This window comes from Odontesthes bonariensis, chromosome 9 (genome assembly GCF_027942865.1).
Source record: "Odontesthes bonariensis isolate fOdoBon6 chromosome 9, fOdoBon6.hap1, whole genome shotgun sequence".
Lineage (NCBI taxonomy): Eukaryota > Metazoa > Chordata > Actinopteri > Atheriniformes > Atherinopsidae > Odontesthes > Odontesthes bonariensis.
In genome coordinates, this window is record NC_134514.1 from 667,493 (window position 1) to 695,288 (window position 27,796).

The 27,796-nt window shown below is 46.3% G+C and overlaps 3 protein-coding genes and 3 non-coding genes across 10 annotated transcripts; 2 read left to right on the forward strand and 4 right to left on the reverse strand.

The window, feature by feature from the left end:
- Positions 1–1,313: 1,313 nt before the first annotated feature.
- Positions 1,314–5,705, reverse strand: LOC142387935 (uncharacterized). 3 transcript variants are annotated; one of them, XM_075472694.1, is made up of 5 exons: positions 5,574–5,705; positions 3,752–4,302; positions 3,160–3,236; positions 2,665–2,916; positions 1,314–2,587 (listed from the first exon to the last, which is right to left on the reverse strand). In XM_075472694.1, the coding sequence occupies exons 2-5, from the start codon at positions 4,260–4,262 to the stop codon at positions 2,333–2,335; spliced, it is 1,095 nt and encodes a 364-aa protein (XP_075328809.1). In that variant the 5' UTR covers positions 4,263–4,302; positions 5,574–5,705; the 3' UTR covers positions 1,314–2,332. The 3 variants fall into 3 exon arrangements, with proteins under 3 accessions (XP_075328809.1, XP_075328808.1, XP_075328807.1); XM_075472693.1 differs by lacking the exon at positions 5,574–5,705 and adding an exon at positions 5,236–5,344; XM_075472692.1 differs by lacking the exon at positions 5,574–5,705 and adding an exon at positions 5,224–5,344.
- LOC142387936 (dual specificity protein phosphatase 14) lies at positions 4,755–10,110 on the forward strand. Of its 3 annotated transcripts, XM_075472695.1 has the most exons (4): positions 5,162–5,191; positions 5,974–6,059; positions 6,956–7,272; positions 8,265–10,110. In XM_075472695.1, exons 2-4 carry the CDS (start codon positions 6,003–6,005, stop codon positions 8,485–8,487), a joined length of 597 nt encoding a protein of 198 aa, XP_075328810.1. In that variant the 5' UTR covers positions 5,162–5,191; positions 5,974–6,002; the 3' UTR covers positions 8,488–10,110. The 3 variants fall into 3 exon arrangements, with proteins under 3 accessions (XP_075328811.1, XP_075328812.1, XP_075328810.1); XM_075472696.1 differs by lacking the exon at positions 5,974–6,059 and having other exon boundaries at positions 4,755–5,191; XM_075472697.1 differs by lacking the exon at positions 5,974–6,059 and having other exon boundaries at positions 4,760–5,191; positions 6,936–7,272.
- polr2d (RNA polymerase II subunit D) lies at positions 8,706–18,836 on the reverse strand. Its single transcript, XM_075472698.1, has 4 exons — positions 18,529–18,836; positions 14,683–14,863; positions 9,741–9,836; positions 8,706–8,916 (listed from the first exon to the last, which is right to left on the reverse strand). The coding sequence occupies exons 1-4, from the start codon at positions 18,605–18,607 to the stop codon at positions 8,838–8,840; spliced, it is 435 nt and encodes a 144-aa protein (XP_075328813.1). The 5' UTR covers positions 18,608–18,836; the 3' UTR covers positions 8,706–8,837.
- On the forward strand, positions 17,906–17,977 carry trnag-ucc (transfer RNA glycine (anticodon UCC)). The gene has a single exon. It is a non-coding gene; the product is annotated as a tRNA-Gly (tRNA).
- Positions 18,225–18,296, reverse strand: trnag-ucc (transfer RNA glycine (anticodon UCC)). Its single transcript has one exon. It is a non-coding gene; the product is annotated as a tRNA-Gly (tRNA).
- Positions 18,837–20,137: 1,301 nt separating the features above from the next.
- On the reverse strand, positions 20,138–20,209 carry trnag-ucc (transfer RNA glycine (anticodon UCC)). The gene has a single exon. It is a non-coding gene; the product is annotated as a tRNA-Gly (tRNA).
- Positions 20,210–27,796: the final 7,587 nt, after the last annotated feature.

Below are 27,796 nucleotides of genomic sequence, written 5' to 3' on the forward strand. Positions count from 1 at the left end.
GGGCCTCTGATATGTTTACAGCTGAATGGGCGCGTTTCATTGGGTCTGTCAGTGCCAGATGACTGATTGGCTGAAAAAGCAGAAATTTAGTGTGACGTTAGCCTGATTTATGGTTGTCTCCGTCCCTTGGCGTGCGTCGGCCAACATTCCTAATCTATCCGTCGAGGAGGCGGAGACTCGCGGAGACCGCAAGGGTGGTGATTGGTCGGCCAACAGCATCATTTCCTGAATCACTTTACCGGTTTAGCTCCTTCCTCTCAGAACAACAACACCGCCATTTTTGAAAGAGTTTACTGTGTGCCGGGAAACATTTGGTCAACGAGCTCCAACTCCAACAACAGTCTATGGCTGTGTTCGAAACCGCATACTACTCCTACTACTCCTACTAACTTTAACTTTAAGTTCCAGGATGCATCCTAGATTCTCTGAAATGTTGGGTATGCATCATGAGGTTACTACTCATACTCAAACTACCCAAGATGCAACGTAACGTGACGTCGCCGATCGTCATTTCCTGTCAAAACGGCAGTTTCAAGCTAGCTACAACGAGGGTAGGTTCACTTCCTGTTTTCAAAACAAAAGCACGTTGGATAAGAAGTAGGGCAACGACTAACATGTTTAATCTAATTAATCACATGATTTCCCTGATTAATCACGATTAATCTCATTTGTTCGCAGAATCCAAAAATGAATCCAAAAGTAGCGTATAGCTTTTAGCATTTAGCTTTATTTTAAATGTGCTGCCATATGAATGAAAGTGCCATAACATTTGTTGTGCAAACACACTTTTAACATCAGCATCTTTCTGTAGTTTTTATGTAGAAGCCTCGCTCCACTGTCTGTTTCCTTGAATGACTTGCTGCTATCAGTTGTGTGTTTTGCCTTTAAGTGATATTTTAGACTGGAACTACTACGCTGAGAAGACAATTCAACTTGGCAGTGTTTACAGATGACTTTGGTTCTGTCGACTCCGCCGTCTGGAAGAACTTTAAAATGAAAATGGCCGAGTAAAAGTTCCGTACCCTTCTCCATGTTTGGTGGATCCGCCGATTACTTTCTTTTCCTGTTCCACAGCAGACAGCAGCAGACTTTTACAAAATAAAAGCCTGTGAGCAACAGACTTTTACAAAATAAAAGCCTGTGAGCAGCAGACTTTTACAAAATAAAAGCCTGTGAGAAACAGACTTTTACAAAATAAAAGCCTGTGAGCAACAGACTTTTACAAAATAAAAGCCTGTGAGCAACAGACTTTTACAAAATAAAAGCCTGTGAGCAACAGACTCTTTTTTTCAGACAAAAGATGACACGTGATGTCATATCAAACACACCATTATTTATTCTGAGCTGCTCTCCCATTGGTCAGCGTCTGTGACATCACACTCCTGAAGCCGGTCCAATGGAAGTGGTTCTACAGACTGTCCCCAGGTTCTGTTGGACAGCTCAGTCTGTAGAACCCAACATGATCCGAACACACGAACCTTCAGAGGTTCTAAAGTAACACATGCACACCATGACTCAGCACATCATCAAACAGCAGAAGAAGAAGCTCTTTTAAACGTTTAAAAGCCCAGCAGTGAAACCAGTAAAGCGGGTCCCCCCCCCACACAGGTGTAACAGTCCTTCTGTCCTTGCCGCCATCCACACACGCTTCAGTCCACCGATGTCCCAGAACCAGAACCTTTCCCGGTCTTCCTCTGGACCGGGTCCAGACGGTTCTGGGTGCCAGTCGGACCTTTCTGGGTCTCTGTTACAACCCTCTTAATGGAAGTTAGTCATGGCACTGACAAACAAAGTAAGTAAACCTCAAGCAGTTGCTGTCCATAGATAAAGTATAATTTATTTTACAATGGTGAAAGGGTAACATAACAAAAGTATCATCCCAAAACACAGTGAAGCTTTAGTCTTCAGGGTCTCCGAGGCCAAAACAACAAACAAAACAGCCCCTCTAATTCTGAAAACAAAATGTCTCTGGCTAAGAGTAAACTTAAAAGTACAAGTGCTAAACTCCCTGCCTGACCACAAAACAGGAGAAAAGAGTGAGAACCCCTACCAGCTTCCACTGAGAAAACAACACAAATTACTCGTCAGTGACCTAAAGCAAACTCCAAACTACTGCACAGCTTTTCAAAGCACAACACACAATCAAGATCCCACCAGATGAAGGCCCAGAGGGAAAGGAACGGGGGCACATCTGAGGTGAAACTCTTTCTGGAGCAGCTGACGAGCTGTAACACCAACACCTGTGGCAGCGATGTAGGCCTGAAACACAGGAAAGGGTGAGAAGGGCGTCTCATGGGGAGCCCCCCCCGGAGGTCAGGGACCGTCACGGTCTCTACAGCTCCGGAGTCCAGCTCGCCGCTCCTTCCTGCTGCGTCTTCCTCCTGATGTGCGGCAGGACGGCGTCCCGGTAAAACACCTCCAGCTTGGAGGCCGTCTCCTCCCACAGCTCGGGGTCAAAGGTCACCGGGACCACGGCGGTCTCCCGCAGGGTGAAGACGACGAGGTCGGCCCGCCTCAGACCCGTCACCGCCAGCTGGCACTGGATCTGCGTGAAGTAGCTGTGGGACGTCTTCAGGCGGTACGGCGGCTGCAGGGGGGCGAGAAGGACACGGGGGGCGTCAGGGCGGTCCAGACCCCGGTCTGAAGGGCGCCGCCGGGTCTTACCTGTCCGGGCTCCCGTCCGTCCTCGTCCTGCAGCTGCAGGCAGAAGGCGGGGTCCGTCCTGCAGGCGTCCTCCACCCGCCCGTGGCGGTGTTTGTAGGGACACTTCACCTCCAGGCAGAGCAGCCATTGGCCGGTCCGGCTGTCCGTCACGATGCCGTCAGGGCTGGCGCCCAACCAGGGCCGCCGGGCATCGATGAACAGCCCGCAGTCCTGAACCGCCACCCGCCGCCCCAACGCCGCCGACTTCAGCTCCTGAAGGGCGACATCAGCAGTGACATCAGCAGTGACATCAGCAGTGACATCAGCAGTGACATCAGCAGTGAATCTTATTCATATCCGTCACAAAGAGCTTCAAAAGAAAATAAAAACAATAAAAAAGTGAAAATAAAAGATGGAGACTGTGTATAACTGTGTCTCAGGAGCAGAGGGGGGGCTCAGTGGAGGTTCTGATGGGTTCTGATGGGTTCTGTGAGGTTCTGGGGGGGTGAAACATACCTGGTACCTGCGAACAGCTTCGGCTTCCATCTGGACCCCCCAGCTCATGGCTCTGGTCTGGACTCTGGGCCTCTCACCTGTGGAGACACGGAGGTGTGTGCTGATCAATACTTGGCTCTGGTTCTGGTCCAAACTGTTTAAACTTGTGGACCATCTGGTTTAGTTCTGGTTTACAGGCTGAAACTTATTTTCTTCATCTATTAATCAATTTTTGTTTAATAAAAAAAAAAACATGTTTCATTTTCTGTCACTAAACAGATCAATAATCAACAGATCAATAACCAACAGATCAATAACCAACAGATCAATAATCAACAGATCAATAATCAACAGATCAATAACCAACAGATCAATAACCAACAGATCAATAACCAACAGATCAATAACCAACAGATCAATAACCAACAGATCAATAACCAACAGATCAATAATCAACAGATCAATAACCAACAGATCAATAAGTGTTTGATGCTGCTGATCAAACAAAGAAACTTTAAAGTTTAAAGTAAAAGTTTGAATCAATTATTGTTGCTGATTGGTTGGTTTTTGATTGATTGATGACATCATCGGACCTTCAGGGGGCGTGGCCTACCTGTGACTGCAGCCAGGTAGGAGGTGGGCGGAGCCGTCCTCCGTCCGTTAGCGAATCGGCTGCGAGCGATGGCGTGAGCCGTGGAGGCCGTGATCCGGTTCTTCCTCCAGGCGAACCAGTCCGGGTTGAGTCTCTGTCCGCGGGTCAGGACCTCCACCTGCTCCACCACACACCTGTCCAGGTGCGCCTCCAGGTCCAGGGGGACCTGCTCCGGCCTGGGAGGAGCTCCGGTCCCAGCAGCTGGTTCAGGAAGAGGATCTGGACCCTCAGCAGTTGGTTCAGTTTCTGGTCTCAGTGAAGGACAGGTCTTGGTGTCCTGGTTCTCCTGGACCTCCTGGACCTTTCTGGTCCTGGTCTGAGGGGGGCGTCCAGTATTATGTCTAGTCTTCTGGGTTTGGGTGGAACCACCTACTGGAGCCTGGATGGAGGGGTGGTACCGGACCTGTGGGAGGACCGGTTTCTGGGCCGGACCGGTTTCTGCATGGGTCTGCTTGGTGTTCTGGTTCCGCATGTTAAGGAGGTCCGAGTCCAAACAGGGACCAGAAGAAGAACTGGTTCAGACAGAAGAAAAGAAGAAAAAAGAAGAATCCTGTGATCAAAAACATCAAACCAGAACATTTCTGAGGAAACTCGGATGTTTGTTGGGTGGAACCGGTTGGTTCTGAAACCTCCTGAAGGAAAATGTTAAACTGGTGTCATCAAAGGTTAGAAATCATGGATGTATTAAATTAAATTGTATTAAAAACGTCCAATGAGTATTAAATTTGTACAAATTAAATTTGTATATAGCGAATGTTTATTCACTATTTTTTATTTTTTATTTTAGTCTATTCTATTTGCTTGTTTTTACTTTAATTGTTTTCATATATTTTACTGTATGCTTCTGCAACTTCCGGCTACGTCACAGTGTGTTAATGTAAACAACGAGACAGTTTTGTCCTGCTTTCAGTTCCGGATCGAACACGTGACACGCGTCCACCAGACTCCGTTCACGTTTGACCTCAGACTCGTTTCACAGTGTTTAGGTGAACGCAGCTTCTCTCCGGACTTCGGTTTGTTGACTGTCAGACTATAAAAAACCTGCTCATGTATTCGGCATTAATCTCATGTCCGCAGCTTCACTGATTAAACCCAATATTTCGGTTTTTACGCGCTTCCGGTTCCTCCTGTTCGGGATCTCAACCGCCCACATTGGATAACTAAATTATCTAATAATAAATAAATAATAATAATCTAAATAAGGACCGAAGAAAATAAGATTTCTGTCGCGATGGAACAGGAAGACACAGGACTGGACCGAACCGCTGAAATGGAATAATTTTGTATGAAGTCTGGTTTAAATCCCGATAGTCTCGGAATAAACCGCGACATCTCGTATTACAGTTTTCACAGACGGCGTTAAAGCTTTAAATGCCCTAAATGCCCTCATCTCCCTGGCAGGTGAGTCTAAGGAGCGTCAGAACAGAATTTACCTGCAGATCTACCTTTAGATCCGGTCCCGTTTCTCTGTTTGTCCGTTGGAGTGAAAGCCGAAGTGAAACTAAGAGTTTTTAAAGTGACTCACTAACCCGTGACACTCCCGAACATGTGAAAACATGTCCCGAACGCAGTGGCGAGTCTAGAGTCTGTGGGGGCCCCAAACAAAAAAATCCATTTTATATATACATAAAATAGCTTTCATTCTTCGTTGCATCAACGCATTCACTTAACGCTAGCTGCTATTCAGTTCTGTCTCTCCTTTAGTTTGACAAAGTAGCATCATTTTTCAATAACAGTCATTTACTGTTAATGTTATGCTTAAATCATTATCTGCTCCACTCACCACTTTCTTTCTTTCTTTTAGCTTCTTCTTCTTTTTTCTTCTTCTTCTTTTCACTGCCAGATGAATAGGTCTTCTTCCTTTTCCATCAGCTTATTTTCCGATTCAACGTCACTAACTGTCATTTTCGAAACCGTGAAGTTATCCGGGCTGGATTTTGATTGGGCAAAGCCAATGTCAATCAATCAACATCGAATCCAATCAGAATTTTGACATGCAGTCGCGTAGCGCTCTATGATCCTTGATAGGTTACCTACGTTGGCACTTATATTCGCCTGTTGCTATTTATCCACCGGGTGTAGCTGGCCATCCAATAATAATTGTGTTCATTTAAAGATTCTTTGTGACAAGTAAAGCTGTTCATGATATCGACTTCATGAGTATGGTTTTTATTTTCCACTAGCCTTGAATTTCCGGCGAACGTTGCCAACAATGGCAAACACTCTGAGGGGCCAGTTCTCCCGAACACAGCCTACAGTGGAACTCTACGTGAGTTTGACGAAGTCAACAATGCAATTATGGAATTATAGAACGGCATGTTAACGAGACAATCTTTGACTAAATCATTTAAATTGAACTGTTCAAAGAAAACATGTTCACCACGAACGTTCGCCACAGTTTATAAGGTAACTAGACAATCTTTGATTGAATGCACCTCGGCTCTCTGGGGCCCCTAGTGGCTCGGGGCTCCAAGCAGTTGCCTGTTGACAAGGTGCGCCTCTGCCCGAACGTCCCGAACTGATTTTACCGGGATGCTAAAGAGTTTTGGGCGGCTGTAGCTCAGGAGGAAGAGCAGTCACCCACCAATCGGAAGGTCGGTGGTTCAACTCCGGCTTCCACGGGCTACATGTCGAAGTGTCCTTGGGCAAGACACTGAACCCCATGTCGCCTACCGATAAATCTGTCGGTGTATGAATGGTTGTGTGAATGATTATAAAGCACGTAGTGTGTATAGATGTAGACGTGCTGTATGAGTGTGTGCGATTGGGTGAATGTGGCATGTAGTGTTAGAAGCGCTTTGAGTGGTCAGTTAGACTAGAAAAGCGCTATACAAGTACAGTCCATTTACCATTTATATGTTTTCCAGTGACTGTGGACGAATTAGAAGTAAAGTTGTATAACCAAGACTCTGACTCTGTGCTGGGTTGTTGCGTCAGAATGGCCACAGTCAGGTTGCAGTCTCCCCGGGAGGCGCGGGTTCGAATCCCGCTTCTGACATCAATGTTTTAGCAACAGTTTTATTTTAATTCATTTTTTTTCAGGGTTGGACTCACGTGTTCACAGAAATAATACACTAATTAATGATCAGCTGTTCTCTGACATCACAGCTGGTTTCAGATGTAAATATGTTTCATCCCTGAGCAGTTCTGGACCTGGTCCTGCAGGTCGCCATGCGGGTCTCTCAGGTCTCTGCCGGGCTGTACCTCACTGATCTGGACTCGGCTCTGAACCGTGGCGTGCTGACCAGCAGGAACGTCACGCTCGTGGTTAACGCCAGCGGGCTGCAGGACCTCTCCTACCCGCCGCTTGGCGGCCTGCAGGTCCTCCAGGTCCCGGTCCAGGATCAGCCCCACGCCCCTCTGAGGGACTACTTTGACCCGGTATCTGAACGGATCAGGCAGAACCACTCTGGGGCCACGCTGGTCCACTGCACCGCCGGCCGGAGCCGCTCCCCCGCCCTGATCATGGCGCACCTGATGAGGTAACAGCCCGCAGGGTCCGGTTCTGCTCCGGCTTGGTTCTGGTTTCTTTAAGGGTCTGATTTCTTTAAGGGTCTGGTTTCTTTACGGCTCTGGTTTCTTTACGGTTCTGGTTTCTTTACGGTTCTGGTTTCTTTACGGTTCTGGTTTCTTTTCGGTTTTGGTTTATTTACGGTTCTGGTTTCTTTACGGCTCTGGTTTCTTTACGGCTCTGGTTTCTTTTCGGTTCTGGTTTATTTTCGGTTCTGGTTTCTTTTCGGTTCTGGTTTCTTTACGGTTCTGGTTTCTTTACGGCTCTGGTTTCTTTACGGCTCTGGTTTCTTTTCGGTTCTGGTTTCTTTTCGGTTCTGGTTTCTTTTCGGTTCTGGTTTATTTTCGGTTCTGGTTTCTTTTCGGTTCTGGTTTCTTTACGGTTCTGGTTTCTTTACGGCTCTGGTTTCTTTACGGTTCTGGTTTCTTTACGGCTCTGGTTTCTTTACGGCTCTGGTTTATTTTCGGTTCTGGTTTCTTTTCGGTTCTGGTTTCTTTACGGTTCTGGTTTCTTTACGGCTCTGGTTTCTTTTCGGTTCTGGTTTCTTTTCGGTTCTGGTTTCTTTACGGCTCTGGTTTCTTTACGGCTCTGGTTTCTTTTCGGTTCTGGTTTCTTTACGGCTCTGGTTTCTTTTCGGTTCTGGTTTCTTTACGGCTCTGGTTTCTTTTCGGTTCTGGTTTCTTTACGGTTCTGGTTTCTTTTCGGTTCTGGTTTCTTTACGGTTCTGGTTTCTTTTCGGTTCTGGTTTCTTTACGGTTCTGGTTTCTTTTCGGTTCTGGTTTCTTTACGGTTTTGGTTTATTTTCGGTTCTGGTTTATTTTCGGTTCTGGTTTCTTTACGGTTCTGGTTTCTTTTCGGTTCTGGTTTCTTTACGGTTTTGGTTTATTTTCGGTTCTGGTTTCTTTACGGTTCTGGTTTCTTTACGGTTCTGGTTTCTTTACGGTTCTGGTCCGTGTGTCGCAGGTGTGAAGGTCTCAGCCTCCGTCAGGCCCATGAACTGGTTCTGGAGCGGCGGCCGTTCGTCCGGCCCAACGCCGGGTTCTGGAGGCAGCTGATGGACTACGAGAGGGCGCTGTTCAGCCAGAACACGGTCAGGATGGCGAGCACCGGCGCCGGGGTTCTGCCCGAGGCTCTGCCGGACCTGCAGGACCCGAACGCTGCGGCGGCGTACTGCCTCAACCTGTGAGCTGCGGCGGGTTCGTCCGGGAGACTGAGCCGGGAACCAGGTCCAGCTGGAACCGGTCCAGGACCGGCCCGCCAGGTCGTCAGAACCAAAAGCTTCCAACAGATCAGATCCAAGTAGGTTGAGATGATCCATCACCTGATCCAGTGATTGATCACTGATTGATCAGTGAGTGATCAGGTGTTCCTGATCTTTAAAAAGAGAGACCAACAAACCAGAAGTAGAAAAAGACAAATCAGATTTTATTGGGACAACAGAAGGAATGATCAGATTGATCAGATCGATCGGTAATCAATGAACCCATCGGGGTCCAGACGGGTCTCAGGTCTGGGGTCCGGCTGCAGGTTCTGGTCTCAGTACTGGAAGCTCCTCTTGGTCTGGATGTCGTCGAGGATCTGCTGCAGCTCCTCGTCTTCAAAGCGACCCTCCAGACTGAAAACAGGTTCAAACCAGAACTTTATTCACACAAACAAACCAACCAATAAACAAACGAGTCAGAATCACTGAACGAGTCAGAATCACTGTGAACGAGTCAGAATCACTGAACGAGTCACTGAACGAGTCAGAATCACTGAGAACGAGTCAGTGAACGAGTCAGAATCACTGTGAACGAGTCACTGAACGAGTCAGAATCACTGAACGAGTCAGAATCACTGTGAACGAGTCACTGAACGAGTCAGAATCACTGAGAACGAGTCAGTGAACGAGTCAGAATCACTGTGAACGAGTCACTGAACGAGTCAGAATCACTGAACGAGTCAGAATCACTGTGAACGAGTCACTGAACGAGTCAGAATCACTGAGAACGAGTCACTGAACGAGTCAGAATCACTGAGAACGAGTCAGTGAACGAGTCAGAATCACTGTGAACGAGCCACTGAACGAGTCAGAATCACTGAACGAGTCAGAATCACTGTGAACGAGTCACTGAACGAGTCAGAATCACTGTGAACGAGTCACTGAACGAGTCAGAATCACTGAACGAGTCAGAATCACTGAGAACGAGTCAGTGAACAGAACATGGAGTGGCAGCTATCCTCAGATCAGGGTAACTAATCAGTCAGATTAGTTTGAGCTCTTTTGAATCTCATTCTCAGTTTTCCCAAAGTGGAAATCCCAGAAACCTCTTGTGTTTGTTGTTGTGTATCGTCCACCTGGCCCTTATTCTGAGTTTCTGTCTGAATTCTCAGAGTTTTTATCCCAGTTAGTGCTGAGTACAGATAAAGTCATTGTAGTGGGATGTGGGCCGGACTCACCTGGGGATCAGGGCTTTGGCCTCCTCCGCAGCTTCTGGGCACAGGTTGGCCAAACTGGCCAGTTCGAACTTATGAAGCTTCTTCTGCAGGAGGAGGCTGGAACAGAGAGAGGAGGGTCAGAACCGGAAGCAGAACCAGAACCAGAAGCAGAACACAGAAGCAGAAGCAGAACACAGAAGCAGAAGCAGAGCCAGAAGCAGAGCCAGAAGCAGAAGCAAAAGCAAAAGCAAAAGCAAAAGCAAAAGCAAAAGCAAAAGCAAAAGCAAAAGCAGAAGCAGAGCCAGAAGCAGAGCCAGAAGCAGAGCCAGAAGCAGAACACAGAAGCAGAAGCAGAGCCAGAAGCAGAAGCAGAAGCAGAAGCAAAAGCAGAAGCAGAAGCAGAGCCAGAAGCAGAAGCAGAGCCAGAAGCAGAGCCAGAAGCAGAAGCAGAGCCAGAAGCAGAAGCAGAGCCAGAAGCAGAAGCAGAGCCAGAAGCAGAGCCAGAAGCAGAAGCAGAGCCAGAAGCAGAGCCAGAAGCAGAAGCAGAGCCAGAAGCAGAGCCAGAAGCAGAAGCAGAGCCAGAAGCAGAGCCAGAAGCAGAAGCAGAGCCAGAAGCAGAAGCAGAGCCAGAAGCAGAGCCAGAAGCAGAAGCAGAGCCAGAAGCAGAGCCAGAAGCAGAAGCAGAGCCAGAAGCAGAGCCAGAAGCAGAACACAGAAGCAGAAGCAGAGCCAGAAGCAGAGCCAGAAGCAGAAGCAGAGCCAGAAGCAGAGCCAGAAGCAGAAGCAGAGCCAGAAGCAGAACACAGAAGCAGAAGCAGAAGCAGAGCCAGAAGCAGAGCCAGAAGCAGAAGCAGAGCCAGAAGCAGAAGCAGAGCCAGAAGCAGAACCAGAAGCAGAGCCAGAAGCAGAAGCAGAAGCAGAAGCAGAAGCAGAAGCAGAAGCAGAGCCAGAAGCAGAAGCAGAGCCAGAAGCAGAAGCAGAGCCAGAAGCAGAGCCAGAAGCAGAAGCAGAGCCAGAAGCAGAGCCAGAAGCAGAGCCAGAAGCAGAGCCAGAAGCAGAGCCAGAAGCAGAAGCAGAGCCAGAAGCAGAGCCAGAAGCAGAAGCAGAGCCAGAAGCAGAGCCAGAAGCAGAAGCAGAGCCAGAAGCAGAGCCAGAAGCAGAGCCAGAAGCAGAGCCAGAAGCAGAAGCAGAGCCAGAAGCAGAAGCAGAGCCAGAAGCAGAGCCAGAAGCAGAAGCAGAGCCAGAAGCAGAGCCAGAAGCAGAGCCAGAAGCAGAAGCAGAGCCAGAAGCAGAGCCAGAAGCAGAAGCAGAGCCAGAAGCAGAACACAGAAGCAGAAGCAGAAGCAGAAGCAGAGCCAGAAGCAGAAGCAGAGCCAGAAGCAGAAGCAGAGCCAGAAGCAGAGCCAGAAGCAGAAGCAGAGCCAGAAGCAGAAGCAGAGCCAGAAGCAGAGCCAGAAGCAGAACCAGAAGCAGAACACAGAAGCAGAAGCAGAGCCAGAAGCAGAGCCAGAAGCAGAAGCAGAAGCAGAGCCAGAAGCAGAAGCAGAGCCAGAAGCAGAGCCAGAAGCAGAAGCAGAAGCAGAAGCAGAAGCAGAAGCAGAGCCAGAAGCAGAGCCAGAAGCAGAAGCAGAGCCAGAAGCAGAAGCAGAGCCAGAAGCAGAAGCAGAGCCAGAAGCAGAACACAGAGCCAGAAGCAGAGCCAGAAGCAGAAGCAGAGCCAGAAGCAGAGCCAGAAGCAGAAGCAGAAGCAGAAGCAGAAGCAGAAGCAGAGCCAGAAGCAGAGCCAGAAGCAGAAGCAGAGCCAGAAGCAGAACACAGAAGCAGAAGCAGAAGCAGAAGCAGAGCCAGAAGCAGAAGCAGAGCCAGAAGCAGAAGCAGAGCCAGAAGCAGAAGCAGAGCCAGAAGCAGAAGCAGAGCCAGAAGCAGAGCCAGAAGCAGAACCAGAAGCAGAACACAGAAGCAGAAGCAGAGCCAGAAGCAGAGCCAGAAGCAGAAGCAGAAGCAGAAGCAGAAGCAGAGCCAGAAGCAGAGCCAGAAGCAGAAGCAGAAGCAGAGCCAGAAGCAGAGCCAGAAGCAGAAGCAGAGCCAGAAGCAGAAGCAGAGCCAGAAGCAGAAGCAGAAGCAGAGCCAGAAGCAGAACACAGAGCCAGAAGCAGAGCCAGAAGCAGAGCCAGAAGCAGAAGCAGAGCCAGAAGCAGAGCCAGAAGCAGAAGCAGAGCCAGAAGCAGAAGCAGAGCCAGAAGCAGAGCCAGAAGCAGAGCCAGAAGCAGAGCCAGAAGCAGAAGCAGAGCCAGAAGCAGAAGCAGAGCCAGAAGCAGAGCCAGAAGCAGAGCCAGAAGCAGAGCCAGAAGCAGAAGCAGAGCCAGAAGCAGAGCCAGAAGCAGAAGCAGAGCCAGAAGCAGAAGCAGAAGCAGAGCCAGAAGCAGAGCCAGAAGCAGAGCCAGAAGCAGAAGCAGAGCCAGAAGCAGAGCCAGAAGCAGAAGCAGAAGCAGAAGCAGAAGCAGAAGCAGAAGCAGAGCCAGAAGCAGAAGCAGAGCCAGAAGCAGAAGCAGAGCCAGAAGCAGAAGCAGAGCCAGAAGCAGAAGCAGAGCCAGAAGCAGAAGCAGAAGCAGAGCCAGAAGCAGAACACAGAGCCAGAAGCAGAGCCAGAAGCAGAGCCAGAAGCAGAAGCAGAGCCAGAAGCAGAGCCAGAAGCAGAAGCAGAGCCAGAAGCAGAAGCAGAGCCAGAAGCAGAACCAGAAGCAGAACCAGAAGCAGAACACAGAAGCAGAAGCAGAGCCAGAAGCAGAAGCAGAAGCAGAAGCAGAAGCAGAAGCAGAGCCAGAAGCAGAGCCAGAAGCAGAGCCAGAAGCAGAAGCAGAGCCAGAAGCAGAGCCAGAAGCAGAAGCAGAGCCAGAAGCAGAGCCAGAAGCAGAGCCAGAAGCAGAAGCAGAGCCAGAAGCAGAGCCAGAAGCAGAAGCAGAGCCAGAAGCAGAACACAGAAGCAGAAGCAGAAGCAGAAGCAGAGCCAGAAGCAGAAGCAGAGCCAGAAGCAGAAGCAGAGCCAGAAGCAGAGCCAGAAGCAGAGCCAGAAGCAGAAGCAGAGCCAGAAGCAGAGCCAGAAGCAGAAGCAGAGCCAGAAGCAGAGCCAGAAGCAGAAGCAGAGCCAGAAGCAGAAGCAGAGCCAGAAGCAGAGCCAGAAGCAGAAGCAGAGCCAGAAGCAGAACACAGAAGCAGAAGCAGAAGCAGAGCCAGAAGCAGAAGCAGAGCCAGAAGCAGAAGCAGAGCCAGAAGCAGAGCCAGAAGCAGAAGCAGAGCCAGAAGCAGAAGCAGAGCCAGAAGCAGAAGCAGAGCCAGAAGCAGAGCCAGAAGCAGAAGCAGAGCCAGAAGCAGAAGCAGAGCCAGAAGCAGAACCAGAAGCAGAACACAGAAGCAGAAGCAGAGCCAGAAGCAGAAGCAGAAGCAGAAGCAGAAGCAGAGCCAGAAGCAGAGCCAGAAGCAGAAGCAGAGCCAGAAGCAGAAGCAGAGCCAGAAGCAGAGCCAGAAGCAGAAGCAGAGCCAGAAGCAGAAGCAGAGCCAGAAGCAGAAGCAGAAGCAGAGCCAGAAGCAGAACACAGAGCCAGAAGCAGAGCCAGAAGCAGAAGCAGAGCCAGAAGCAGAGCCAGAAGCAGAGCCAGAAGCAGAAGCAGAAGCAGAAGCAGAAGCAGAGCCAGAAGCAGAGCCAGAAGCAGAAGCAGAAGCAGAAGCAGAAGCAGAAGCAGAGCCAGAAGCAGAAGCAGAGCCAGAAGCAGAAGCAGAGCCAGAAGCAGAAGCAGAAGCAGAAGCAGAAGCAGAAGCAGAGCCAGAAGCAGAGCCAGAAGCAGAAGCAGAAGCAGAGCCAGAAGCAGAAGCAGAAGCAGAAGCAGAGCCAGAAGCAGAAGCAGAAGCAGAAGCAGAAGCAGAAGCAGAGCCAGAAGCAGAAGCAGAAGCAGAGCCAGAAGCAGAGCCAGAAGCAGAAGCAGAAGCAGAAGCAGAGCCAGAAGCAGAAGCAGAAGCAGAGCCAGAAGCAGAAGCAGAGCCAGAAGCAGAAGCAGAGCCAGAAGCAGAAGCAGAAGCAGAAGCAGAAGCAGAAGCAGAAGCAGAGCCAGAAGCAGAAGCAGAAGCAGAAGCAGAAGCAGAAGCAGAGCCAGAAGCAGAGCCAGAAGCAGAGCCAGAAGCAGAAGCAGAAGCAGAGCCAGAAGCAGAGCCAGAAGCAGAAGCAGAGCCAGAAGCAGAGCCAGAAGCAGAGCCAGAAGCAGAAGCAGAGCCAGAAGCAGAAGCAGAGCCAGAAGCAGAGCCAGAAGCAGAGCCAGAAGCAGAAGCAGAGCCAGAAGCAGAGCCAGAAGCAGAGCCAGAAGCAGAAGCAGAGCCAGAAGCAGAAGCAGAGCCAGAAGCAGAGCCAGAAGCAGAAGCAGAAGCAGAGCCAGAAGCAGAAGCAGAAGCAGAAGCAGAGCCAGAAGCAGAAGCAGAGCCAGAAGCAGAAGCAGAGCCAGAAGCAGAAGCAGAAGCAGAGCCAGAAGCAGAAGCAGAAGCAGAAGCAGAAGCAGAAGCAGAGCCAGAAGCAGAAGCAGAAGCAGAAGCAGAAGCAGAAGCAGAGCCAGAAGCAGAAGCAGAAGCAGAAGCAGAAGCAGAAGCAGAGCCAGAAGCAGAAGCAGAAGCAGAAGCAGAGCCAGAAGCAGAAGCAGAAGCAGAGCCAGAAGCAGAAGCAGAAGCAGAAGCAGAGCCAGAAGCAGAAGCAGAAGCAGAAGCAGAGCCAGAAGCAGAAGCAGAAGCAGAGCCAGAAGCAGAAGCAGAGCCAGAAGCAGAAGCAGAGCCAGAAGCAGAAGCAGAGCCAGAAGCAGAAGCAGAAGCAGAGCCAGAAGCAGAAGCAGAGCCAGAAGCAGAAGCAGAAGCAGAGCCAGAAGCAGAAGCAGAAGCAGAGCCAGAAGCAGAAGCAGAGCCAGAAGCAGCTGACGGCGGGGCCCACCTGCGCACGGCGGTGATGGTCTCGCGGTTCTTGAAGCGGCTGAAGCGGGCCGTGTAGTTGAGCGTCTTCATGAAGACCTCGGACAGCTCCTGCTCGTCCTCGGCGCTCTCGTTCTGCTGCTTCCGGTGTTCCAGCAGCATGTGGACCTCCGAGTTCAGCAGCGTCTCCGCGTTCTCGAACTCTGCGGAGCCACAGGACACGTTACCACGGTTACCAACGATCCGCATCAAATCAAATCAGATTTATTTGTAGCACATTTCATGTACAGAACAATTCAAAGTGCTTCACATAAAATAAAAGCATTGCAGCAGGGAGTGGAAGAACCCTGGAAAAAAATCTAAATCTTACCAAGTATATTTGTCTCACTGAGTATCTCGTTACACTTAATATGAGACACAACTGCCTAACAAGCACCATTTCAGCCAGATATAGGGACTTGTTTTAATACAATACATCTTGAATATCTTGTTAAGTAAAAAAGTCTTGAAAACAAATTGTTTTGAGTCACATTTCATATGAAACAAGCTTTTTCTTTTCATTTGAAGAGGGTTTTAAGCTCATTTCAAGATTGCTTTTAAATCAAAAGTCCTAAATATCACATTTTATTTCAAGAAATCTGGACAAGCCGATTTTCACTAGTTCCATTGGCAGATTTTTTTTGCTTATTTCAAGCAAAAACGTCTTTTATTTATTGTTTTTCTTACTTATTTTTGGAGGGGCATTTTTTCCAGTGAAGCATTAAAAATACATAAAAGAATATAAAGAGAAACAAATAAAATCATTTAAATGAATTTAAAAACCAGCAACAGTCCAGATAAGTTCAAAGATATTTCATGCATAGACACATGAGAACAGAAATGTCTTTAACATGGATTTAAAAATGTCTCCATTTGGTGAAAGTTTAATCTCCACTGGCAGTTTGTTCCACTTGTTGGCAGCATAACAGCTAAATGCTGCTTCTCCATGTTTAGTCTGGACTCTGGACTGGACCAGCTGACCTGAGTCCTTGGATCTAAGAGCTCTGCTGGCTTTATATTCTCTGAACAGATCACAGATGGAAACCATCAGCAGGCTTTTAGTCTGCAGATGGTTTACAAACGCAGACATCCCAAGTCTCCCTGATATTGATAGTTAATCACGGATGCCCGCGAGTCGGATAAAATATCCCGGATTTTAGACTATGCGAGCGAGTGAGAGCGTGCAGGCAACACAATAACTCGTGCACCATGCGCAGGCACGAGAGAGAGAGAGGTGTGAAACCTGTGCGTGTCTGTCCAAAGCGATGCTCTGTTCCAGCGCTCAGGGCGACTGCTGGTCAGCTGATTGGTTTAGTCAGCAAAATAAGCCAATAAGGTTCGGTGTGGGAGGGCTTCCATTTACTCTCTGACAGTCGCCTAAGTTACCACTCAAAACTGTGCATCCTGAGTAAAAACCGAAAATATAAGACTCATTTTACAGCAGAATATACTAAAGTATATCCATGTGTAGTGAAGGTGAAGAATGATGACACCGTGCGAGGTGCACAGTGTGTAACAGTGACTTCAGTGTTGCCCACCGCGGACTTAATGACTGTAAAACATGTGGAGGTTAAATGCTGTTATAAAATAAAGCAAAACGTATCAAACACTTATTTAAAGTATCAATACACATTTAGTTTCTAAATTGTGTAGTTCTATATCTAACTAGCCAGCTACAGTTTTTGGCCTTAAAGGCGGGGTAGGGGATCTTTTTCTGGAACATTTTTTTACATATTGCTTGAAATACTCTTCACACCCCCATTGCAACCAATTAATTAAAAGCTTTGACACAAATATGAAAAGTTTTAGTGGCCTCTAGAACGTACAATCTAGGAAAAACAGTATCCAATCATACTGAACGATTGGATTCTGATGCCGTCTATCAAACTGCAATCTGCTCCTCCCTCCCCCCCCCCCCTGTGCACGTACCCTGCTCCGTGAACGAATTACGCCTCCAGAAGCTTGGCAGGAAGGTAAACTAGAGCCAGCTTGGCTAGCACCTAGCATTATGAAACGTATAGTTATACTAAATACAGCAACGATCGATGCTTGCTGTCAGAACAGCGCTCGTGCACCTTCGTGCTCGTGCGCGTTCATGTACTCTAGAGGCGTGCCTTCGGGGGGAAAGTGAAGAAAAGGGTTGGGACTTTTTACCTGTGTATTTTCAAAATGCAGCTTCGCTGGACTCAAAATCCAGGATCTCCTACCCTACCTTTAATTGTGTACGGGGGCAGGGGGGTGGGGGGGGTTCGATAAGCATCTCCCTGAAAGGAGTTTTTGGAACTTGGGATGTCTGCAAATGGTTTACGGTTCACGAAACTTTTAGTCTGCTGATGTCTGGAGGCTCAGTCTTTCAGGCCTGAGCCTCCAGCTGCTGTGCATCCTGAGCTACGTTCAGGTTAAACGGGCCAGAACCCGACCCGCCTCTGTCAGTGCAGCTGGAGACCCTCAGGCCCCGTTTACACGATAGGAAGACGCAGATATTTTCCTGCGGTTTGGCCTCTCATTTACACCAAAACCCCGTTTTAATCACAGAAAACGATTATTTCTCAAACCTCCGGCCAAAGTGGAGATTTCTGATAACGCCGGTTATGTGTTGTCGTGTCAGCTGGGAGAAACGGCGTTTTAGGTTCTTAAACGTCACATTATGCGCCAGAAAATGCTTAACGCCATGCGAGCGCCTTGTGTTTACAGTTTGTTTGGCTGCTGATCAGGATTATCATGGATGCTGTTAAAGTTCTACTCATTTTTACGTTTGTGCAAACCATTCTGGCCTTACTGCATCTGCCAAACCTGCTCGCTCAGTTCCAACAGAGGAGCAGCACTCTCCCCTGGCCGCTCCTGCGTCCAGTATCCACTGACTGTCTATATTTCCCTCTTATTGCCTTCAGTTTTGTTGTGATATTTGCTCGCGTTATCTCCTCCTTCACCCGAGGAAAGTCCTCGATTCTGAGGATTTTGATTGGCTTGCATGGCTTTATTCCTTTTGGCACAGTTATTATGGCGCTTTACGGCGTATTTATGCGGGTTGATGTAAATGACAAGTTTTTTGAAAACGATGTTGTGTGCACGATGTTATTATTGAAAACGCGGGGGGGGGGTATTCGTTTCTCTAAATACCCGGCTATGTGTAAATGTGGCCTCAGTCCTGTGTTCAGATCACATCTGCTGACAGAACCAGATGTGCTCCAGCTGTGCTCCTCACAGCGTTGGTGGTATAGTGGTTAGCATAGCTGCCTTCCAAGCAGTTGACCCGGGTTCGATTCCCGGCCAACGCAGCTCATTTTTTTTCCTTCAGCAGCATCTGAAGTTAAAGCGAATATCCTGCTCGGTTTCTTCACCGCAGCGCCCTCTGGTGGACAAACAGCGATGGTGCAACTGAGCCGCAGCTCAGAACCTCCGTGGTTCCGTCAGAAACACAATGAAACTGAACAAAATGATCCAAAATGAGACCGGACTCCAAACTTTGGGTCAAACTTCGCTTCAACTTCAGATGATGCTGAAGGGAACGAAAAGAAAATGAGCTGCGTTGGCCGGGAATCGAACCCGGGTCAACTGCTTGGAAGGCAGCTATGCTAACCACTATACCACCAACGCTGTGAGAACACAGCTGGAGCACATCTGGAATATTGAGAGCACAGATGTGCAGGTAACTGAAGCGGAACTGTCACAGATCCCGACCTGAACACAACCCGAAGAAGAAGAGTCCAAACCCGCCGAACCAGAATCCTTTCAAAGCGTCTTTAACACGTGATGTAATTAAATATAAATATATGTATAAAACCAGATCTGAACACCCGGTCCCGGTCCAGACTCCGGCCCTTCCCACCTTTGGGGAACTGCAGCTGGGACGCGTCCTCTTCAACGTCTCCCACATGCTGAACAGCCGCGCCGCCTGCGGCCGCCATGATGTCGGCGCCCCGCGGCTCCTGGAGGACGCAGCGGGCGGAAGAAGCGGCGGGTCGGGCGGCGGCAGACTTCCGGTGAGTCCCGGTGAGTCCCGGTGAGGCCGGTCAGGGGAAACTCCGCGGAAAGTGAAGGCAAACTGCGGGGAAAATCACGACAAAGAGCCCGCGCGGAGCTGTTCAGTCACACAATAACAGTCAGAAGCACTTCCGGGTCGAACGCTTCCACTTCCGGTTCTTCTCTCTCTATTTTTTTTTTTTATTGGCGGTTGGCAAACAACTTAAGGAAGCATTACCGCCACCAACTGGTAAGGAGTGTGGATTACATGACAATTCTATATACATTATATACATATATACACATAATAATATATATATATATATATATACATATATATATATGTACATATATAACATAATAATATATATACATATATATACATATATACATATATATACATATATACATATATATACATATATACATATATATGTATATATATACAGTCAAGCCCGGAATTATTCACACCCCTGGCAAATTGTGACTTAAATGTACTTTTATTCAACCAGCATTTTTATTTTTGACCGGAAACGACACAGGCATCTCCCAGGAGATAATACGATGATGTCCAAGAGGCATCATTGTGGAAAAAAATATTCCCCAGCTTTTATTCACATTTGAACAAAAAGTGGCATATTTCCTACAATATGAAATAACATGTTCAATTGTCTCATCTTCCCCACACTCACATTTCCCTGACTGATGTTTTCCTATCATATATAGGATTTTATTCAATCCATTATGTCCAATTCTAAGTCTTGTTATAATCGTCTCTTCTCTCCTACTTCTTTCTGATCTTCTCATTTGTATTTTATACAACCAACGTCCTTTTCTTTCTTCCTCCTATAACTTTTGCCATCTCGCTTCCTGCTACTTCTTCTGTGGTGGCTATTCAAGTGCACTGCTGCCCTCTCCCCACAGGAGCAGACATAATATTATGTCTATGGGAGTAGAGCTCCAATTAAAATCAAACCAAAACCCCAGTTAATTAAAAACTTTCATTAAAACTTCATTCAGGACATTACTTTCTGCTTAATTCTCCTATTTTTATTAAAGCCAGAGTGTTTATGACAACAACAATGTTTTTAATATTTGTAACTCACGTTTGCGTCTTGCTGTGATGCTTTAAAACAGAAGGAAACAGCGCCCCCCCGTGGAGAATCAGTAACAGTGTGAAACACGGAATATTTTTCACTTCTTAAAGACGAAAAAACAAAAAAATGTAACCTTTAAATCTTATTGAACGGTTTATAATAGACTTATTTTGTTTTGAGATATTTCTTCATCTGTGGATGGATGGCCAGATGTACTTTTCTTTATCTCGAAAATGAAAAAAAACAAAAAACACTTTAATTATCAGGTTTTTACGGCTTGGATAGAAACGGCTCCAGAGCAGTTACTGAAGACAGAGCAAGATTTAATAACTGATTTAATTTCAAACCAAAATTACAAAAAGGAAACCAAAATGTAGCTGCGTTGGCCGGGAATCGAACCCGGGTCAACTGCTTGGAAGGCAGCTATGCTAACCACTATACCACCAACGCACTGCATCATTTCATAACAATGATGGCTCAAATACGAAGACCGGAAGTGAGTTCCAGTATTTGTGTCGACATTTAGGTGAGTGGATTTGGGTTTTTTAACACTGTTTTGGTTTTATTTGTAGATTTCTTTTTTTTCCGCTGCAGTCAGATTAACATGTAAGTAGTTTTGTTGTTATACTGAAGTAGTTTTTAAATTCATTTAAATTATTTTATTTGTTTCTCTTTATATTCTTTTATGTATTTTTAATGCTTGTTCCACTTCCTGCTGCAATGCTTTTATTTTATGTAAAGCACTTTGAATTGTTTGTACATGAAATGTGCTATACAAATAAATTTGATTTGATTTGATTTGTTTTGTATATGTGTCCTATTTCTATCATAATATGATATAAAATGTGACTTTGTCACGGTTTCTAATTAAATAAACAACACTAAAAGGGACAATAAAGAGAAATATATATCCACCTGAATTCCAGTTGGTCTAATCAAGGTTTGAAAGTCGTGGCATTTGTGTGACAGAAATATCTCTCTCGTAAAGGATGGCCTGCTGTAGCCTGTGCTAAAGTAGATAATTAAGGAAGCATTGGAGCTCCTTTCTTTAGCATTTTAGATCATTGGCATGGCTTTTATCACAGCTGCTATGGAGTCTTCCAGGTCATTTCACTCAGTTCAGAAGGTTCCTAAGCAAAACATACTACAAATTTCAGCAGGACCGTTTTGCTGTGTTTGAATTGTTCACTTGTTCGACATGAGTCGGCCATTTTTAGATCAGTTATTGTTACAGATAGATAACAAAATAAAATATAAATCAGCTGACAAACATGTAGGAAGTTAAAGTGGAGCCGAGAGGAAGGTGTGGTAGAAACCTTCAAACCTTAGCAACAGCTTAGCTGATGATGTCACACACAGCGTCAGCAGGTAACTGATGATGTCACAAGCAGCGTCAGCAGGTAACTGATGATGTCAAACGCAGCGTCAGCAGGTAGCTGATGATGTCACACGCAGCGTCAGCAGGTAACTGATGATGTCACACGCAGCGTCAGCAGGTAGCTGATGATGTCACAGGCAGCGTCAGCAGGTAGCTGATGATGTCACAACCAGCATCAGCAGGTAGCTGATGATGTCACACACAGCGTCAGCAGGTAACTGATGATGTCACACGCAGCGTCAGCATAACTGATGATGTCACACACAGCGTCAGCAGGTAGCTGATGATGTCACACCCAGCATCAGCAGGTAGCTGATGATGTCACACCCAGCGTCAGCAGGTAACTGATGATGTCACACACAGCGTCAGCAGGTAACTGATGATGTCACACCCAGCATCAGCAGGTAACTGATGATGTCACACCCAGCATCAGCAGGTAACTGATGATGTCACACCCAGCGTCAGCAGGTAGCTGATGATGTCACAACCAGCATCAGCAGGTAACTGATGATGTCACACGCAGCGTCAGCATAACTGATGATGTCACACACAGCGTCAGCAGGTAGCTGATGATGTCACAGGCAGCGTCAGCAGGTAGCTGATGATGTCACAACCAGCATCAGCAGGTAACTGATGATGTCACACACAGCGTCAGCAGGTAGCTGATGATGTCACACCCAGCATCAGCAGGTAGCTGATGATGTCACACCCAGCGTCAGCAGGTAGCTGATGATGTCACACCCAGCATCAGCAGGTAACTGATGATGTCACACCCAGCATCAGCAGGTAACTGATGATGTCACACCCAGCATCAGCAGGTAACTGATGATGTCACACCCAGCGTCAGCAGGTAGCTGATGATGTCACACCCAGCATCAGCAGGTAACTGATGATGTCACACCCAGCGTCAGCAGGTAACTGATGATGTCACACCCAGCGTCAGCAGGTAACTGATGATGTCACAACCAGCATCAGCAGGTAACTGATGATGTCACACGCAGCGTCAGCATAACTGATGATGTCACACACAGCGTCAGCAGGTAACTGATGATGTCACACACAGCGTCAGCATAACTGATGATGTCACACACAGCGTCAGCAGGTAGCTGATGACGTCACACCCAGCGTCAGCAGGTAGCTGATGATGTCACACGCAGCGTCAGCAGGTAGCTGATGATGTCACACACAGCGTCAGCAGGTAACTGATGATGTCACACGCAGCGTCAGCATAACTGATGATGTCACACACAGCGTCAGCAGGTAGCTGATGACGTCACACCCAGCGTCAGCAGGTAGCTGATGATGTCACACGCAGCGTCAGCAGGTAACTGATGATGTCACACGCAGCGTCAGCAGGTAACTGATGATGTCACACGCAGCGTCAGCAGGTTAGCTGATGACGTCACACGCAGCGTCAGCAGGTAGCTGATGACGTCACACGCAGCGTCAGCAGGTAACTGATGATGTCACACGCAGCGTCAGCAGGTTAGCTGATGATGTCACACGCAGCGTCAGCAGGTAGCTGATGTCACACGCAGCTTCAGCAGGTAGCTGATGATGTCACACGCAGCGTCAGCAGGTAACTGATGATGTCACACGCAGCGTCAGCAGGTAACTGATGATGTCACACGCAGCGTCAGCAGGTTAGCTGATGATGTCACACGCAGCGTCAGCAGGTAGCTGATGTCACACGCAGCGTCAGCAGGTAGCTGATGATGTCACACGCAGCGTCAGCAGGTAACTGATGATGTCACACGCAGCATCAGCAGGTAGCTGATGATGTCACACGCAGCGTCAGCGGGTAGCTGATGATGTCACACGCAGCGTCAGCAGGTAGCTGATGATGTCACACGCAGCGTCAGCAGGTAGCTGATGATGTCAAACGCAGCCAGCTGTTCAACATCTGGGCTGCAGACACTCCAGGTCCAGGATTACAGCATCTGTTGTTAAGCAGCTCTGTGATCCTCCTCCTTTCCTGTTACCGCTCTGTCTGCAGTCTCTGTCTTTTCCACCAACAACTACTCCTTCTCAGCTAGTTAAATTTGGGTTATTCCCGGCATTACTTTGGCTTTGCTCCAACAGGTTAACAACTTTCTGGTTGCCATGGTTGAGATCAGATTTATTGGTCATGCATACATACACGAAATTTGTCCTCCGCTTTTACGCTTTTAACCCATCCAGGTTGGCACCTGTTGACACACTCATGCACAGGCTCACACACTCATAGGCTGTGTTCGAAACCGCCCACTTCTCCTACTAACTTTAACTTATTTAAGTTCCCGGATGCATACTAGATTCTCCTAAATGTTGGGTATGCATCATGAGGTTACTACTCATACTCAAACTACCCAAGATGCAACGTAACGTGACGTCGCCGATCGTCATTTCCTGTCAAAACGGCAGTTTCAAGCTAGCTACAACGAGGGTAGGTTCACTTCCTGTTTTCAAAACAAAAGCACCAATTGTATGGTAATGGCTTTCCCTATGATAAAAGGCAACGGGTATTTTATTTTGTGAAAATAACAGGAAGTGCGTTGCTCACTGCGGCTAGCTTTAGTAGCGCCGAATTCGTGGGAACAAAATTGTAAATAGCCGGTATTTTGTCAGGTTTTCAACACGTTGGGGATCTAAACGACTACTTTCTCGCCTGAAAATGTTTCAAATGTTGCTAAAGTTTACAGAGTTTAGAGCTTAAGAGAAATCTGCTTCAGGCCGGCTGATTTCGGCTCGGGCAGGAGCCAAATGCATTGTGGGTAAACGCTCTGCATACTGTCTGATCGATGAGTATGTAGTATGCAGTATGCAGTATGTAGTATGCAGTATGTAGTATGCAGTATGCAGTATGTAGTATGCAGTATGTAGTATGCAGCATGTAGTATGCAGCATGTAGTATGCAGTATGCAGTATGCAGTATGCAGCATGTAGTATGCAGTATGTACTATGCAGTATGCAGTATGTAGTATGCAGTATGCAGTATGTAGTATGTAGTATGCAGTATGCAGTATGTAGTATGCAGTATGCAGTATGTAGTATGCAGTATGTAGTATGTAGTATGCAGTATGTAGTATGCAGTATGCAGTATGTAGTATGCAGCATGCAGTATGCAGTATGTACTATGCAGTATGCAGTATGTAGTATGTAGTATGCAGTATGTAGTATGCATCATGTAGTATGCAGTATGTACTATGCAGTATGCGGTATGTAGTATGCAGTATGTAGTATGTAGTATGCAGTATGTAAGTATGCAGTATGTAGTATGTAGTATGCAGTATGCAGTATGTAGTATGTAGTATGCAGTATGCAGTATGCAGCATGTAGTATGCAGTATGTAGTATGCAGTATGCAGTATGCAGTATGTAGTATGTAGTATGCAGTATACAGTATGTACTATGCAGTATGCAGTATGTAGTATGCAGTATGTAGTATGTAGTATGCATCATGTAGTATGCAGTATGTACTATGCAGTATGCAGTATGTAGTATGCAGTATGCAGTATGTAGTATTTAGTATGCAGCATGTAGTATGCAGTATGCAGTATGTACTATGCAGTATGCAGTATGCAGTATGTAGTATGTAGTATGCAGTATGCAGTATGTAGTATGCGGTATGCGGTATGTAGTATGCAGTATGCGGTATGTAGTATGCGGTATGTAGTATGTAGTATGCAGTATGCGGTATGTAGTATGCAGTATGTAGTATGTAGTATGCAGTATGCGGTATGTAGTATGCAGTATGTAGTATGCAGTATGCAGTATGCAGTATGTAGTATGTAGTATGCACTATGCAGTATGTACTATGCAGTATGCAGTATGCAGTATGTAGTATGCAGTATGCAGTATGCAGTATGCAGTATGCGGTATGTAGTATGTAGTATGCAGTATGCGGTATGCGGTATGTAGTATGTAGTATGCAGTATGCGGTATGTAGTATGCAGTATGTAGTATGTAGTATGCAGTATGCGGTATGTAGTATGCGGTATGTAGTATGCAGTATGTAGTATGCAGTATGTAGTATGTAGTATGTAGTATGCAGTATGTAGTATGCAGTATGTAGTATGCAGTATGTAGTATGTAGTATGCAGTATGCATCATGTAGTATGCAGTATGCAGTATGTAACTATGCAGTATGTAGCATGTAGTATGCAGTATGTAGTATGCAGTATGCAGTATGTACTATGTAGTATGCAGCATGTAGTATGTAGTATGTAACTATGCAGTATGTAGCATGTAGTATGCAGTATGCAGTATGCAGTATGTAGTATGCAGGATGTAGTATGCAGTATGCAGTATGTAGTATGCAGTATGTAGTATGCAGTATGCAACTATGCAGTATGTAGCATGTAGTATGCAGTATGCAGTATGTAGTATGTAGTATGCAGAATGTAGTATGCAGTATGCAGTATGAAGTATGCAGTATGTAGTATGTAGTATGCAGCATGTAGTATGCAGTATGTACTATGCAGTATGCAGCATGTAGTATGCAGTATGTAGTATGCAGTATGCAGTATGTACTATGCAGTATGCAGTATGCAGTATGTAGTATGCAGTATGCAGTATGCGGTATGTAGTATGCAGTATGCAGTATGTAGTATGCAGTATGCGGTATGTAGTATTCAGTATGTAGTATGCAGTATGCGGTATGTAGTATGCAGTATGTAGTATGTAGTATGCAGTATGCAGTATGCGGTATGTAGTATGCAGTATGCAGTATGTAGTATGCAGTATGCAGCATGTAGTATGCAGTATGCAGTATGTAACTATGCAGTATGTAGCATGTAGTATGCAGTATGCAGTATGTAGTATGCAGTATGCAGTATGTAGTATGCAGTATGCAGTATGTAGTATGTAGTATGCAGTATGCAACTATGCAGTATGTAGCATGTAGTATGCAGTATGCAGTATGTAGTATGTAGTATGCAGTATATAGTATGCAGTATGCAGTATGTAGTATGCAGTATGTAGCATGTAGTATGCAGTATGCAGTATGTAGTATGCAGTATGCAGTATGTAGTATGTATTATGCAACTCTGCAGTATGTAGCATGTAGTATGCAGTATGCAGTATGCAGTATGTAGTATGTAGTATGTAGTATGCAGTATGCAGCATGTAGTATGTAGTTTGTAGTATGTAGTATGTAGTATGTAGTATGTAGTTTGTAGTATGCAGTATGCAGTATGCAGTATGTAGTATGCAGTATGTAGTATGTAGTATGCAGCATGTAGTATGCAGTATGTACTATGCAGTATGCAGTATGTAGTATGCAGTATGCGGTATGTAGTATGCAGTATGTAGTATGCAGTATGCGGTATGTAGTATGCAGTATGCAGTATGTAGTATGCGGTATGTAGTATGCAGTATGTAGTATGTAGTATGCGGTATGTAGTATGCAGTATGTAGTATGCAGTATGCAGCATGTAGAATGCAGTATGCAGTATGTAAGTATGCAGTATGTAGTATGTAGTATGCAGTATGCAGCATGTAGTATGTAGTTTGTAGTATGTAGTATGTAGTATGTAGTTTGTAGTATGCAGTATGCAGTATGAAGTATGTAGTATGCAGTATGTAGTATGTAGTATGCAGCATGTAGTATGCAGTATGTACTATGCAGTATGCAGTATGTAGTATGCAGTATGCGGTATGTAGTATGCAGTATGTAGTATGCAGTATGCGGTATGTAGTATGCAGTATGCAGTATGTAGTATGCGGTATGTAGTATGCAGTATGTAGTATGTAGTATGCGGTATGTAGTATGCAGTATGTAGTATGCAGTATGCAGCATGTAGAATGCAGTATGCAGTATGTAAGTATGCAGTATGTAGTATGTAGTATGCAGTATGTAAGTATGCAGTATGTAGTATGTAGTATGCAGTATGCAGTATGTAGTATGTAGTATGCAGTATGCAGTATGCAGCATGTAGTATGCAGTATGTAGTATGCAGTATGCAGTATGTAGTATGTAGTATGCAGTATACAGTATGTACTATGCAGTATGCAGTATGTAGTATGCAGTATGCAGTATGTAGTATGCAGTATGCAGTATGCGGTATGTAGTATGCAGTATGCAGTATGTAGTATGCAGTATGCGGTATGTAGTATGCAGTATGTAGTATGCAGTATGCGGTATGTAGTATGCAGTATGTAGTATGTAGTATGCAGTATGCAGTATGCGGTATGTAGTATGCAGTATGCAGTATGTAGTATGCAGTATGCAGCATGTAGTATGCAGTATGCAGTATGTAACTATGCAGTATGTAGCATGTAGTATGCAGTATGCAGTATGTAGTATGCAGTATGCAGTATGTAGTATGCAGTATGCAGTATGTAGTATGTAGTATGCAGTATGCAACTATGCAGTATGTAGCATGTAGTATGCAGTATGCAGTATGTAGTATGTAGTATGCAGTATATAGTATGCAGTATGCAGTATGTAGTATGCAGTATGTAGCATGTAGTATGCAGTATGCAGTATGTAGTATGCAGTATGCAGTATGTAGTATGTATTATGCAACTCTGCAGTATGGAGCATGTAGTATGCAGTATGCAGTATGCAGTATGCAGTATGTAGTATGTAGTATGTAGTATGCAGTATGCAGCATGTAGTATGTAGTTTGTAGTATGTAGTATGTAGTATGTAGTATGTAGTTTGTAGTATGCAGTATG